General features: G+C 45.9%; 1 protein-coding gene across 1 annotated transcript in view; it reads left to right on the top strand.

Moving 5' to 3' along the window:
* Positions 1-14,759, top strand: part of CTNNBL1 (catenin beta like 1) — a 55,653-nt gene that overhangs the window by 37,665 nt on the left and 3,229 nt on the right. The window contains exons 12-15 of the mRNA XM_056353801.1: positions 4,120-4,217; positions 5,317-5,397; positions 11,436-11,573; positions 12,190-12,262. Coding sequence (XP_056209776.1) covers positions 4,120-4,217; positions 5,317-5,397; positions 11,436-11,573; positions 12,190-12,262 — 390 coding nt within the window. The remainder of the gene's footprint in view (positions 1-4,119; positions 4,218-5,316; positions 5,398-11,435; positions 11,574-12,189; positions 12,263-14,759) is intronic.

Here is a 14,759-nt window from a genome sequence, read left to right as displayed (position 1 = left end):
ATGTTATGGCTTGATTTGACAGGACCTCCTGCTGTTGCAGCTGCCAGTGCCAGCCATGGAATAGATTAATCTGTATTCCAACACGCCGCAGCTGAAGTCAAGATCGATCTAATTAGGGTGTTTTAAACACTGCTTGCATTCTGAAGTCTTCGTGCCTGTCTGGAGAGGGAAAGGCTCCTGAAAGCCCTGGTGATCCTGGTCTAAGCAGGACTTTGATGCAGCTGGGTGAGCACACGCAGTGTGACCTGCCTGGAACCAGGGACGTGGCTGGCAGGGCACGCTGCACTGCAGCGGCGGCATCGGGGGGAGCGGTGGGTAAGCCACTTGATGGGGCAGAAAGCAGCATGATCTACTTATAAGAAAGAGGCCTCTGTCTTCCCATATCCATGAAATTGTGAGATTCTGGGATGTTTATATGAAGAAAGTTGTTCTTGATGCATCCTACCTGCCAGCTGATGACTTGTTTCGTTAACGGGACCTTGGTGGTGCTGAGCGTGGCTCATTTTGCTGTTTGCTTTTCAAAGGAAACATATTTAGTTGTTCTTGGAAACAGAGGCTAGGTAGCAACTTCTGCCTCTGGCCTTGTCTCTTGCCTTCCCTGACAATGAAGCTCTTTGTGCATGTGATGTGGACTTTGGCTGAGTGTTGACATGATTATTGAGAAGTTCCCAAAATATTCAGAGACAGGCAGGCTGCCCGAGGCATCGCCTGAGGGTGATGTGCAGCTTGTGGCCTCTCTTTGTCAGCTGAGATCAAAGCTGGGTAGCTGCAGGTCTTGCTTTCTGAGGACCCAGAACAGCACCAGCTACTAATAATTTTTCCAAAGAAGATCCGATCTGGAGCAAATATTGTGATTACGGGTTTTTAAAATTTTGTTATGTGAGAGATGTGTTGGTGCAGTCTGTGGGAATGTGGCGAGATCCCCACATCTGCAGAAGCCTTCACTCCCAGGTTAACACCTCTGGCTTCTGATTGCTTGTGTAAATGCTTTAACCTGTTAAATAATGGATTCAGCCACTTACCCTGTAGCACTTCTCTTACCCAAGATTTTCCCTGATTTTGGCTGGTGTCCTTGCACATGGATGTTGGTGTTTATTGGGCCAGGAGTTGCATTATAACGTAATTGTGATTTTTAGGGGGGAACATGAAACATGTGCTTCCCCCCACCCCCAGAAGCTGATCAAAAAAAGTTTAGGTAGTTCAGAAATATTCCTGTAAAATATTTTTTTGAACACTTTGACCAGGTAAGTATTTCCTGGATTTTCTGCAGTGATGTGTTGAAAGAATAACCTCATTCTTAAAAAGCCTGCGTCAGCTCCTTTAGACTTCTCAGTAATTTTAAAGATTTTATCAATAAAATGGATAAATATCTGCATATGAGCACCAAAGCAAAAAAGATGGTTAAAATAACATTTCGTAGTAAAGGAATATTGAAATAAAGCAATGAAGATATATTATTGGTGAGAATATTACTACTAAAATACTCTGTCAACACTTCTAAATGCTTCCACAAAAAGAAGGTTTGGGAATAAGTAGTGTGAAATACAGAATGCTGTCTTCTTTCTAAAACAGCAAAGCATCTGTTGGGATAGACATTTATATAAAAAAAAGTCTTCATTTTGTTGTATTTTTTTCACCTTAGGAAAACAGGATCTTGCAGGGACTTCAGAGGTTTACAATATTTTTTTGATGTAGACACTTAATTTGGTGTTGCTTTTTGTGGAATAACTGTTTCTCTGCAGCGAGAGTGTGCACTGACATACCCAGAGCCATCCTTCACCCCCACGTTATCCTGTCAAAATGACAGAGCAGCCACACGGTGCTGGCCACCTGATAAACCTGTTATCTCCCCTGCTCCTCCTGCCAGCAGCTCTCCCAATCTCTTTGGTACATGAAAAATTGACACCACCTCGGGCAGAAATCTGTTTCTAAGGAAGCTACATTTATAAGTAGCTAATGAAATGGGGGGTGTGCGTGCATGTGTACAGCTTCTTCAGTTTGCTGCCCGTATGTAGCATGCAGATAATCTGCGCTGCAGAGAGGGCAGACACAACTTGGACAAGCAGCCTGTGTGACCTCGCCTTTCCACGGCCGCGTAAGCTGGCAGGTAGCGCAGAAGCTCCCTGCAAATATGTCGGGTTTGCTTGTTCTTTATACGCTGGTGCAATCGATCAAGGCTTCTTGTGGCTCCAGGCTAGGCAGCGCTGTGGAAATGCATGTTAAAGTGGTTTGATGGCAATAAAGTGATGATCCTTTTCCTCTGCACATTGCATTTTCCTCTCTGAAAATAACAAATCTTGGCGCCCCTTCTCTCCCCACCACCATGGGTGAGGAAATACGTATGGCTGTTACTTTTCATCAGTCTTTATCAGCAAGATTACAGCAAGGACATCTTGGAGATGTTACAGTTTTGAATATATTGAGATATCTAAAACATAAGGTCTGTGCTTAATGCAGACCCATAGGCAGTAAGTAATACCAAATGATTTGGCAAGGGAGAGAGACTCGTACCTCTCATTTGCTTCGTGCTGTTGTGCTTGGGGGTTTTTCCCCTGTATTAAAACCATATACCCTTCGATACCACCACCACCATCATTTCTGGTCTTGGCATACATTTTGCAAATGATCTGTATCTCTGCATCTGCTGTGATACCAGGGTGCGGAATTGCAGTGTGTGGCCGCTCTACTTCCCTTCTGCAAGAAAAAGAAGGCAGACAGCTTCCCTGGCTCCTTCCCTCTCCTCACATGGGGGTGAGGTGGACCCTCCCCCTGGAAACTACTCATGAGCAAAATGAGAAAGAGCCAGAGCATGAGAATTGTTACTTGAGAGCTTGACTTGAAATGTTTCAAACCAATATGGTTTTATAGAGAGAGTATATAAATTGCACATAAAACTGATGAATCCTACTGAGGAAACAAAGACACAGAGAAGCACTGTTATTGTACTTCACTGAAGTCTGGCGCAGCCAAATGTTAGTGGTTAAAGAAGCATATGGCACCCTATGTGGAAAAAGTGTGCTTTTGGAGAAGATCGTGTTGCTTGCTGTCCCTCAAGGAGCAAAGAGCTCGAGGTCCTGTTCTGAGCCCCACTTTGTGCATGGCGTTGGCGAGGGATGGCATCTGGGGGGGTGCTGGGACCTGGGCTCAGGAGGAGCTTCTGAAAGATGTGCAAGCGGCAGTGCCCCGCGACCTTTTGGGACCTCCTTTGGTGGTCTCCCGCCAAGGGACAGCCGTGTTCCTGCAGAAGCCCTCAAAGCACTGCTCCTCAGGAGACGGCCGGCACAGCTGTGGGTTCGAGGCACTCGGTTCGATCACCTTTCAGAGCATGGCTGGACGTTAACACAGGTGTCGTCTTGTGTGCTTGCAGTGTTGACTTTTTACTTGGCTCTAAGGTTTGCGCTGTAAAATATGACCCCTAAGCGCAATTGAGAAGACTGTAGAACACGTTTATTTGGTCGTTCCTTGTTTGTTGTGGCACATTCGTATTCATTCCACAGGATTTTCTGTAAATAAAAGCAGTTTGTTTGAGGATTTTTTCCTCTAGCTAATACCCTTTAAGTCTCTGCAGGGGCTGCATGCTGGCACAGTTATTTCTTTCTCAAGCTCTCCTGTTTCAATAGCTGACCCCTCTTTGGTAACCTTGAAGGTCATTTGAGCGACAGTGCTGGCTTTGGCCAGGTTTCCTTGTCACCCCAAGGGAGGAGGCAGCGTGCTGTGCCTTGAGCTGTGATGAAGGGTGTCAGAAGGAGTGTGTGTGCGGCTAGGCAGGCGTGCCAGCCTGGGGAGGTACGCTGGAGCAGAACTTGTGCTTTATGTAAGGTGCTTTTTTCAGGTCACCAAGGAAAAGCAGGATCAGCGTAGCAGGAGCAGTGCTGCAGAGCCCGAGGAGACCTAGCAAGCTGGGCTGCAATGGGCGAGAAGCTGTCTGTGCTCCCTGCAAACATGGCTTGCTGCGCCTGCTGCCGCTCTGCCTTCTCCCACCACTGATGAGAAAGAACCAGGGTTCCGCTTATCAACAGCTACATGCTGGAGTGCTAGTAGTAAATTTAATGCCATGTTATAGAGAAAATAAGCTCCTGTTCCTGATCTCAGCATGCAATTCTCATTTTGTATCTGTAGAACATGTCTGTTCCATCCTGGCCTCCCTTCTGCGAAACCTGAGAGGGCAGCAGAGGACACGGTTACTGAATAAATTCACAGAAAATGACAGTGAGAAGGTGAGTGCTGAGTCTGTGTCTGCAGCCTCTGGGCTGCCAGGCTGGGACGGTACTTGATAACAGCCAGATGCCTGTGTGTGCTCGCTAGGTTACTGCAAAGCTGCCTCTGCACCTGCCTACAGAGGCTTGTGCTCTCACAGGCCATTGTTCTCTCATTTGTGTTATCTACAAACTGGAAATGCCTGTAGTGCTTGGCCTGCCACATCACATGTGCTCTTGCTTTCTGGTGCTCCTGCACATGGTAGTAGCGGTTCTCAGTCTGGGTTGTATGTCTTTGTTGAAGCCTGACCATAGTGTGGTATGACGTTGTGCTGGCTTTCTGAGACCAGTGTGGAAAGGTGCTGTTTTTTCTAGTGAAACTCTTTTTGCAGAGAATTTAGAAATTGCTATAGTACACATCTAACATTCCCCATTGCTCTCCTAAAACGTGCCACTTTGGTGGTGTTTACTTTGGGAAATGATTTCCAAAATATTTACATGGTGGTGGATAGATCAAACAGCTGTAAAACAGAAACAGCAGATTTTGCAAACCAGGAATCCCAAGGAATTTGTAAATTTTACCATTGGGGAAATGCTAGTTTCTTAGTATTCCTCATTAGTGTGTCTTAAAGGTGTTTTTCATACTGTTCTACCAATTGTGGAAAATTTCCCATTACTAGATAGACTCTCAGTTGCCTAACGCAGTTCAGAGGAAGGCAGGAGAGCTGTAACATGTCTGATAAGCTTTACATTTAACATAAGCTTGGCTGCATACAGCGTAGGCAGAAAGGTCTGCTGAAGAAACCAGGGGAACTGGAGAACCACAACGCAGGAGAGCAAGTGAGCGAGCAAGGGACACGTGTCTCTTTGCTGCCTTTTAGCTGGAGCTGACGAGACCATATTGTCATACGGGATTACATTCAAATGCCTGCAGACTCAGCGTGCTCATCCAACCAACACTTGTACCATCCCTCTGTAATGTATTCCTTCCTGTGAGTGACAGAATTGCCTGTTTCTCTGGGAAGACTGCAGCTGGGAGGAAAACAAAATAGCATGAAGGATTAAAGATGATTTCATTGTTCTTTTTTCTTGCTTAGGTCTCTCTCTTCTTCACTTGCAGGTTGATAGGCTGATGGAACTGTATTTTAAGTACCTGGATGCAATGCAGGCAGCTGATAAGAAGATTGATGGAGAGAAACATGTATGTATTGCTTACGTTTTGCCAGCTCATGTCTATAATACCTCTGCACGTGTCATCTGTACAGAACTTCTGGCTCAGCCAGGTCACTCTTCTGAGTTGTGCCCTCGTACTTGTGCTGTTACCTCTTAATTCTTGTTGCCCTGTTCTCCAGCTTCCAGTTAACCTTAGATAAAATGGGCCGAGAACTTCCGTGCAGCAAGTGTTCTGGCCTTTTCTTAGCGTGAATTTTATGAGGAGGCCCCAAGTCTGTGCTTCAATTTGTCTTCACTTTTGCTTGGCTGCAATCTTGCTTGGTTTGGCAGATGGAGAGTAAGTGAAATGCAGAGAGACAATTACATGATAATGTGCGAGGCCTCCTACCCTGGTCTTTAGAGTTCTGATCAGCTGCAAGAAAGCGTCTATTTTGATTAGTTAGATGAGGCTGCAGCCAAAGGCGTGTGTACTCTCTGCACACCAGCAGTGAATCGTTTGAATGACATGAGCCTTGGTACCGCACAGTACTTTCTTGGAACTGAAGCTGGAACAGACTTTCTGAAAGAGAACGAGCTGTTGGAGTCAGGAAGCAGCTTGCAGAGCTGTTAGCGAGCTTGGCCAGCTTCCCACAAGATTATCTGTATCAGCACTGAAGAGGGTGTGAGATTGATTAGCACTGACGGAGAGTAATCACTGCAGCCGCTGTCCCTGCACACGGGTGAGCTCAGCGTGCCACGGGCTGCAGCCCCCCGCCAGGCTCCGACAAACAGCTGTCTGCCCGCTGCCAAGGCCGCTTCTCTGGGCACTGGCAAACATTCCGAGGGCATTGGAGCGCTGCTGCTGCTCAAAAAGGCACGGGGGTGAGTGATGAATGGAGTGGCTTTTGCTGCCAGCGTTCAGGCTCCATATGGGCAGCTGCAGCTTCACAAATGAACGGTGGCCTGAAGAAAAACAGCATTTACCCTTTCCTGCTATCCCTCCACACTCCGTTCATCCTTCTCAGAACAGAGCAAGAAATTTATTCTTTACATTTCAGTGTTGGTGTGTGGGATTTAGGACTCAAAAAACAGAATGGATTTTTCTGGCTGAAGTCTTGCGGTGTATTGGCAGCTGCTATCCAGAGACCTTCAACGCAACACACAGAGCAAGTGTATGTGCCCTTTATCCAAAAAGATCCTGAAGCAATCTGCAAATGTTAACAACTGTAGCAAACAGCCAGCACAGTGCAGGGGTGAAGGGAATTTGAGTGTGAAGAAGCTTGTGTAGAAGCTCTTTAATTAATAGTATTAACCCATTCGTGTCTACTGATGCACAAGAGAGGAGAAACCAAAGAACCTCAGGTTTTCCTCCTATATCCAGAAGGCCACTGTGCTTTTGCCCTGGTGCAGGGTCTATAGGCTGAAGCGACTGGAATTAAATGGATCTCAGTTCTTCACTTCTATTAGAACTAATAACAGGATTTGGCAGAAACATCTCATAAGTGCAATGTGTTGGGCACAACGTGTATGAAATATGATGTTGAGGGTAATTCCTAGCTTGGAACGTTCTTGGAATTATAGTTTGCTTTGTTTTGTAGTATCCTCAAATGGTCAGTGGGACACGGTCTCCTGAGATCTGAAGCGTCTGGAGCATTTTCCCCACGCAGAAGTAGGCAAATTCTGTCTGTCAAATCACAGCATTCTCTGGCTGTGACAGGATTTATGGAGCACTTTAATGTTTGTAGTTGTGGCACATGAATCATTGAAGTGGATGGCATGAACACTTCAGAAACTGTGCTCTGTCGCTTGGGGGCTTTTGACATTCCTCTTGCAGTAGAGGACATAGTACCCCAAAAATATGGTATATAGGTCCCTGCCTTTCTCCCTGCCGCAAAGAAAAGTGATACCTGATGATGTTTTACAGGCTGAGCCTATACTGGTGAGAGCGAGATCCAAGTCTGATGGACAGAGTATGCTGGTGTAAGTCTTGAATTACAAGAAGTGAAAACCTGATTAGGCAAGGAATGACTGAGTGTATCATACCTGACGTTTTATCTTGTCCTGGTTTTGGTAGTGATTACCCTAATTGCCATCTGAAAACCAGCAGCAAAGTCCATGGGAGCATTTGTCTCCAACACCTGATGCCTGTCTTAGCACTTTTCTTAGAGTTTTTTAGTTAATGAAACTTAGAAATATCTTGCCCCCTGCTCAAATTCTTTAATTCGTTCTGTAGGAAATTGTGCAAAATCCTGTGGCTTTTAACTACCTCTGAAATGAGGTACAATTACAGGTGGCAACAATAGCCTTAGTGATCTCTAAAGATGGTAGGAAAAGACAGGAGATGGTTTAATATTTTTATAGTTCCACAGAAAATTATGCTCAGCAGGTTTATTCGATAAAATATTCTCACCAGACACTTTGCACTATAATGACTTACAAATTACATGCTAATTGTGCTACAGTTAAGTCATTCCATCCTTTGAAAGGAAGAGGTGGAACTCCTAGCATGAGAGCAAGGCCCACAGATTGGGCTAACTGAAATAGGAATTTGTATTACCCCATCCTTCCAGCTTGGTTTAGAAGGACTGAATTGCCTGGCGTGGCACTGAGGGCAGGACGTAGTGTCCTGGCAGGGGCGGTGTTAGGGCAAGTGCAAGCGTGCAGCCGTGTTCGTGGGAGGGCGTGCGCGTTGCGAGTGTGGCTGTATTCGCGCTGCCGGTGTGGTGAGCTTTGCCAGCAAACGGCCAGCAAGCTGAGGTAAGATTTGAACTTTCTTGCTGAGACTAGTGGGTCTTTCTAGATGACTGTCCTAACATGGCTTCTGCTTCATGCTGCTGAAGTTGAGCTCCTGCTTTTGCAGGAGCTGCTGCTGTGTTTCTCCTGACTCAGAAGCAGTGGTTTGCTTTGCAGCAATCGCAGTGAGCTTTTCAGCCCTTGCAGACTGGTGGCTCAATTTACAGAAATTCAAGCGTGTTTCTGCTTATAAGGCAGAAATGAACAAAGTCCTTCCCACAGCAGAGGGCTCTGATGGTTTCTTGTGTGGTTCTGAGAGCTTCTTGGTCACCTTGGTATGACCTGGATGCGTGCTGGCAGCAGAGTCTGTGCCTGGCTAGGGCTCACTCCTAACCATTCTGTGTTTCAAGGAATGTGGTGGTCGGTCTGCCAAAGAGACCATGACTTCTGCAGCCTCTGCACATGAAAGAGGCTTCTGGGGAAATTATCATCAGAGCTGTGAGCTGAAAGCAGATAGTCCTGGACAGTCCTGGTTACAATGGTGTGATTTCACCCATGACTTCTGCTTGCCCCTCTCCTGTTGCAAGCGTCAGTCTCTTGTCTCCTGCATATCCTTTTAGACCAAGGGCTCAGTGATGACTCTGAGCTTTGCTATTAGCCAGTGGTCTGAAAGCACCTCCTGAGCGTGGCTTGCATCACTTACCCCATTGCCAGGGAGGGGCAAGAGTCTGTACTTGCTGTAAGAGACAAGTTGTGAGAGTTGTTTTCGTGCATGGCCGTTCAGAGCCACCTCCTCTGACCACCTGGACTGGCCTCACTGTCCCACCCAGTAAGGAAGTAAAACCAGGATCCCTTCGGCTCTGCCCAGCCTTGTTGCATGTGCTGGGGAAGGTGAACGATAGGTAAGGGAGGAGAAGGATGTGGAGAATCTTTTGGGCCCTACTCCAGTGACTACGTGGAGCAGATGTGATCTTCTGTATCGCATTGGCAGATCCATTGTGTCTAGGTTTTGAGTCTTGACACCTTGAGGGCTGTCAGTCCTGGCTCATTAGTGTGAGAGAAGCTCATTTTAGCTTCACAGAAGCCCATCTTATTGCTGTCTTCTCCCATCAGCGAGGGGCATCTCAGTACGTATTGCTGGCAGATTAGAAATGGCATCTGAGTGCTCATTTGGAGGTTAGTCACTTGACAGCTTTGAAAGAGAGACAAAGTGGAAAGGTGGCTATTCGGTACTGTACTGGGAGGCAGATTAGCATTTAAAGGGTAGTTGTGATTTTCAAAAGAAAGACTGTGAAAAAGTACCTTAAAACTGTACTTGTCTTCTAATTAATACCTGCTTAATTTACTGGCACAAAATAATCTTGCTTCTCTGTCAAGAGGGCCTGTTGTAACTGTTGCCTTCTCTGTGTAATCAAGACAGCAGTTGTCTGGATTCAGCTCCTGTGCCACGCTTGGATCAGAATACAGAACAGACATGGTCTTTGTTTCCCGCTCTGGAGATTCAAAATCCTGGCCCGTGGATATCTTTCTGTTCAGGAATTTAGCACTGTTGAGAAGAGTAGCCAATAAGCTTGTGTACCGTGAGGAGGGTAAGCGGTAGCTCAGGAATGAGTGCTTGCCGTCTTTTTTGAATCGGTTTTTTTTTTGAGATTTCAGTCAGTATTCCAATCTCTTGCTAGCCAGACTCAGCATTGCTTAGCTTTAGAGACCAGATTTGATGAGATTCCTGCAATTTGGCAAGGGTATAGGGTGAGGAAAGTCACTCCTTGTGCACAGTTGGATTTTTCTTTTACTGGCAAGAGCTTGCATGCAAGCTTTGCCCAGTCATGCCTGTGCCCATCATTTTGAGAACCTGAAGTAAATTACAGTTGTGCAAATGCTGGAGTCTACAGGAGCTGATGCTAAAGCATCCTGGAGCATAGCCAAAACAATTGACCTTATGGCATTGGTAACTCGGCATTGGTTTTTAATCTGAACTTGGTCTTTCACTGGCAAACTAGATTTCTAAGAGGAAAGGAGAAGTATTTCATTACCTGTGCTTTCCTCTCTCACTTTCAGGAGGTGGTGGTAAACAGCTGTACTTCAAAGTCACTTGTTCAGATTTCTATATGGCGAACATCCGTCATGCTCTCTCCAGTGAGAAGTGCATGGGGTTAATTTTCCTTCATGTGCCTAAAGGACCCTACTTACAATTAGATGCAAGGACTTGGCTTGATAAATCAGGGAAATTTGGTAGCCTGTATCAGCTTTGGTGCTGGTGACCTTGCTTGTGTTTGCCTGGCGCCTGCGCACCCTGAGGAAGCGCTTCTTGTTGAGCGTTCCAGGTACAGTGCTCTCACTGGTGATGGCTCTAATGAGAAAATATTGCTGCGCTGGTATGTGCCCACCTGCCAGACGGCTGCATAATAAATCACACAAGCTGCAGTGAGCCAGCGAGGTCTGACAAGCTGCTTCCTTTATTTAAGAACAAAACCAAAAACCAAACCCCAAAATGCAAAGGGTCGCACATGCGATCAGTTATTTCGGCCTGTCGGTCTCCGTGAAAATGGGCAGCAGGTCCAGCGGCAGACATGGCCAGCCTTTCTCAGGGGGACGCTCTCTGAGCTTATTGCAGGCTGCCTTTGCAAGTGCTTTGAAGAAGATGCTCTGTCTGAACAAGACGAGTGGAATGGCCTCTTGTGTTCTGCCTTTGGGCAGGTCTCGCTAGTGAAACACCGTTCTGTGCAGAGGAAAAATGAACTGTCGGCATTCCCATGGGAGCCAGTGGTCTTCTGCTAACAGACCCCGGCTGGGGTTTTGCCCCCTCAGTATCACTGACAAATGAAGCTGGAAGAACAAGGCTGGACATGGAAACACTGTACTTGTGCAGGATTGTTGGACCTGGTTTCTCATTCATCGGTCACTAATGAAGTTGGAAACCTGATAGGTCTTTACAGCTGCTGGAGTAATGTTCTGCACTGCTTAACAGCACCCTCAAATGGCCAGTAAAAGCGCAGGTTTTTCGTTACATTTTGACAAAGAACTTATAAATAATAGATACACAGGTTTGTTTCATATTCACAGTCTTTAATCGCTCAATTTAGAAATGTAAGTTGTATGTTTAAATCAAAATTTTAATTTGCAGATGACCACACTTCACAACCAGGAAAGGCAAAACCTTGTTCAAAACGAAATGAAATGTTTTGTAAATTTAAATGAATTATTAAAAGTACTTATTTGGTGAGAAGTATATGGAACGTTTTGGGGAACAAAGTGTTTCTTAAAAAACTGCAAGTATCACCAATATTTTGCCAACGCTAATGAGAATTACTTTGAGAGGCAGTCATCGCACCTTTTCTTTGTGTTGCTTTACAGGACATGGTGCGTCGGGGAGAGATAATAGATGATGACATGGAAGACGAATTCTATCTCCGTCGCCTGGATGCCGGTCTCTTTGTTCTACAGCTCATTTGTTACATCATGGCAGAGATCTGTAATGCCAATGTTCCCCAGGTAAAGCTATATACAAGGTTGGCAGATCATCTGTGTTTACATCCATGATACAAACAGGACACTAAATCCTTGCAAATACTGCCTTACTGAGTAATCTTACCTTTAATCCCTTTGTTGGGAGGAAACCTCCTGCTTATTGCACTTGTGCCCATATAGCTTCATTAAGTTATAGCAGTTAGGAGGGCATTAGTGGGTAGAGAAGCTGATCGTTGTCACTGAATTCATACAGTCTGCCATGAGCGAGGTCACAGTTTGAAATGAAAGGCCCTGCTTATGCCATGCTGAGAGAGTAGTGGAAGGAGAGGTTCTCTCAGAAGGTCTCACAAAGGCACAGGCTACAACAAGTGACTTTTCTTGATTTGTGAAAAATGCTGCATCTCTGCTGGTGTGAATACAGTGGGGTTTGTGAATATTGTATGTGGTTACTTGTACCCGTGCCACATGCCTTCCTGAACGTTTCTGAGTAGGTGCTCTGAGACTGTGGGCTAGCAAGCCTGAGGTGGGTTTTGTGGTGTTCAGGGTTTCTGCTCTTCCCTCAAAATGGGAAAAAGTGGGGTTATGCATGGTTTTGTGTTGTATTGAAGACTACTTTCTTCTCTTTCCTATCCTACATCAGATTCGTCAGAGAGTCCATCAGATTCTGAACATGAGAGGCAGCTCCATTAAAATCGTTCGACACATCCTAAAGGGTGAGTTGAGATATTCCTGTGCATGTGTCTCATCTCTACCAGGGATGGCTTGGTCATCGCTTTGCAGAACGAGCCTTCACATGTAATTCTCCTTGACTTCATGAGCACCTTCAGGCAGCAGTTGAGTAGTGTTCTGAGATCTGGGCAAGGCTAGAATCACCCTGATGAGAGGTGTGCTTTACCTCGGAGTTAGGACACTTGGTGTTGGCTGCTGTCATGGAACAGCACATCCGTTTTCATGCTGCCATCAGCTGCAGACTGGCTGGAACTCGCTGCTAACATTAACACTAGAGTAAATATTTAAGAGAAGTGTATATGCATGCTAGAGGGAAGAATAGTGGAGTCTCATCTTTCATTAACATGGCCCTGCACTTTACCATCTGCACCATATTAGTATCCATGGTGTATTTGTCTTGTTCTTAGCGTCAGATTAATATGGATTATAGCATTAAAGTATCCTCTGTAGCTTTAAAACGTAGCTGTTGTTATTTGCAATCCCAGTTTTAAAGTACTGCTTGTTATTTTTAATGCTTATGTTGAATTAGAGCAATGCTTATTTGAGCTGTGGCTCTCAGCTGTAGCCTGCTGTCCTTCAGCAGAAGCAGCCAATTGAACTGGGGAGGAAGACAGGGCTCAGACTCTCCCCACGGCCCCCTCTGAGCTGCAAAGCTTAGCTGGAGCAGCTGGTAATCTGCTGCCCACCACAGATGCCTCCTTATTTAGCAGAGGGTTGTGCAGGACGTCTCTGCTCCTGAGGGGCTGTGCTGTTTTTGGTGAGGGGTAAGAAGTCTCTTTTCTGGAGAGAAAGGAAGGCTGGCAGCAACTCTGGGGTGCTGGGCTATGGGTTGTGTTGTTTCCGTGTGTCTGCTTTCTTTGGCAGTAACAACGATGTTCTCCTGACTGTTTCTGCCCCCTCAGCCCCCTCATCACTGGCCAGTACAGGCAGCTTTTTTCTTGCAGATCCTGTTGGTTTTCTTCCTTCCTGTATGCAGGAAAGAAGGGGGATCAGAAGGATGGCTGGTATGATGAAATTAAGAGTGATTTTGCGACTGTGTGAGATTACCTGCAGGTATAGGCAATCTCTTTGGCCCTTGTCCTTTGCCAGCAAGTGCCAGTTAATGCCTGCTGATGAACAGGGGGGACTGGATAGGATATCTTTGCTGATGTTAATTATGATACTTGACAGTGCCTGCCTCCCAACTGTCCATTTCCAGCTTAGAGCCTGGCTCTCACCCACGTTCAGATTCTCATGCTTGACCCAGGCCAAGGGTGCCCAAGGGATTCGTCTGCACACCTCGCTGTATTTACACACCTCACGTTCATGTCTTTGGTTTGTTGATTTACATACCAAGATGAATTGGTGGGCAGCTGCATTAAAATTTCATCTGATTCTTTCTTTCACAGACAGTGACTTGCATTGTGAAACTTCTTCAGTGGTTTTATCATGTCTTGCAAGCTGTGGATTGTACAGTAGGTTCAGTACTCTCAGCAGTAACGTTTTCTCTGCCTGAAGAGGCCACACGTGGCTTGTTAATAATACAGCTGACAGACACAGTATTTGGGGCTCTGTCTCCAGCTCTCCCCAACTCTTATGCTTGCCAATTTTAGAGACTTTTGCCATTGCAACTGTCAATGACCTTAGAAATAAATTCGTTGGCAGGCCCTTGTGAAATACTGCAGTGGGGCCCAGAAGATTCCTGCCAGGTAGGAGCAGCACTGAGTCACCTGCAGTCTGTGCTGGTGACATTTTTTCCAGTAGTTACACACCTGTGTCCAAATATGTTGTCAGTGTAGATTCACCAACTTTCAATGTAAGTGACAACACGGACGAGTTACCTGCCTCTCCAGAGTTGTCAGTTTGTTGAATGCTGCCTGGCTGCTGGAGTGGTGGGTTTGGTGGTGGACCCTGGCAGTGTGCCTCCCGGGGGGCTGGGGGCCAGCGGGGGATTTCCAGAATTTAATTGGTGTCAGAACTGTACGACCCTATCCCAAATGACTGAGAGATCAGGAGCCCTGAGCCTTGGCTGGAACATTTCCAGGCCCCTTTCCAACTTGCTGTAGGACAGATGAGGGCTGATTTATTTTTACTTTTTGTTAAGTGTTTTGCTCTTGTTCAGTTTTTATTTTCTATTTTTGCATACTAATTAGGTGCTTGGTTTTTAGTTTGATTTTTATGGCCTACATATTCTCCATGTTTCTCTGGCAACCTGACAGCTGATGGATCCCTTGGGGTTGCTCAGAATTACTTATGATGCAAGCAAGGAAGCAAGACTGTTTTCTTTTGGTAGGGCTTTCAAGGGGGAGGAGTGGGCAGGGAATAAGTGAAGGCTCATTAAATGCATTTCTGCAGACTGACCAGTCCTCCCACAGTTCCTTTTTCTTGAAGATGAAGCATCACTTCTAACGGGACAGTTAGTTTTATCCTTTGGAAGAAAATGACTGACCAGTGTGTGTGCCTTGGCTGGGGGGATGCTTTGGGGATGGAGACTGGTCTTCA

Source organism: Falco biarmicus, chromosome 10 (assembly GCF_023638135.1).
Source record: "Falco biarmicus isolate bFalBia1 chromosome 10, bFalBia1.pri, whole genome shotgun sequence".
Classification (NCBI taxonomy): Eukaryota; Metazoa; Chordata; class Aves; order Falconiformes; family Falconidae; genus Falco; species Falco biarmicus.
This window is presented reverse-complemented; position numbering and strand designations above follow the sequence as displayed.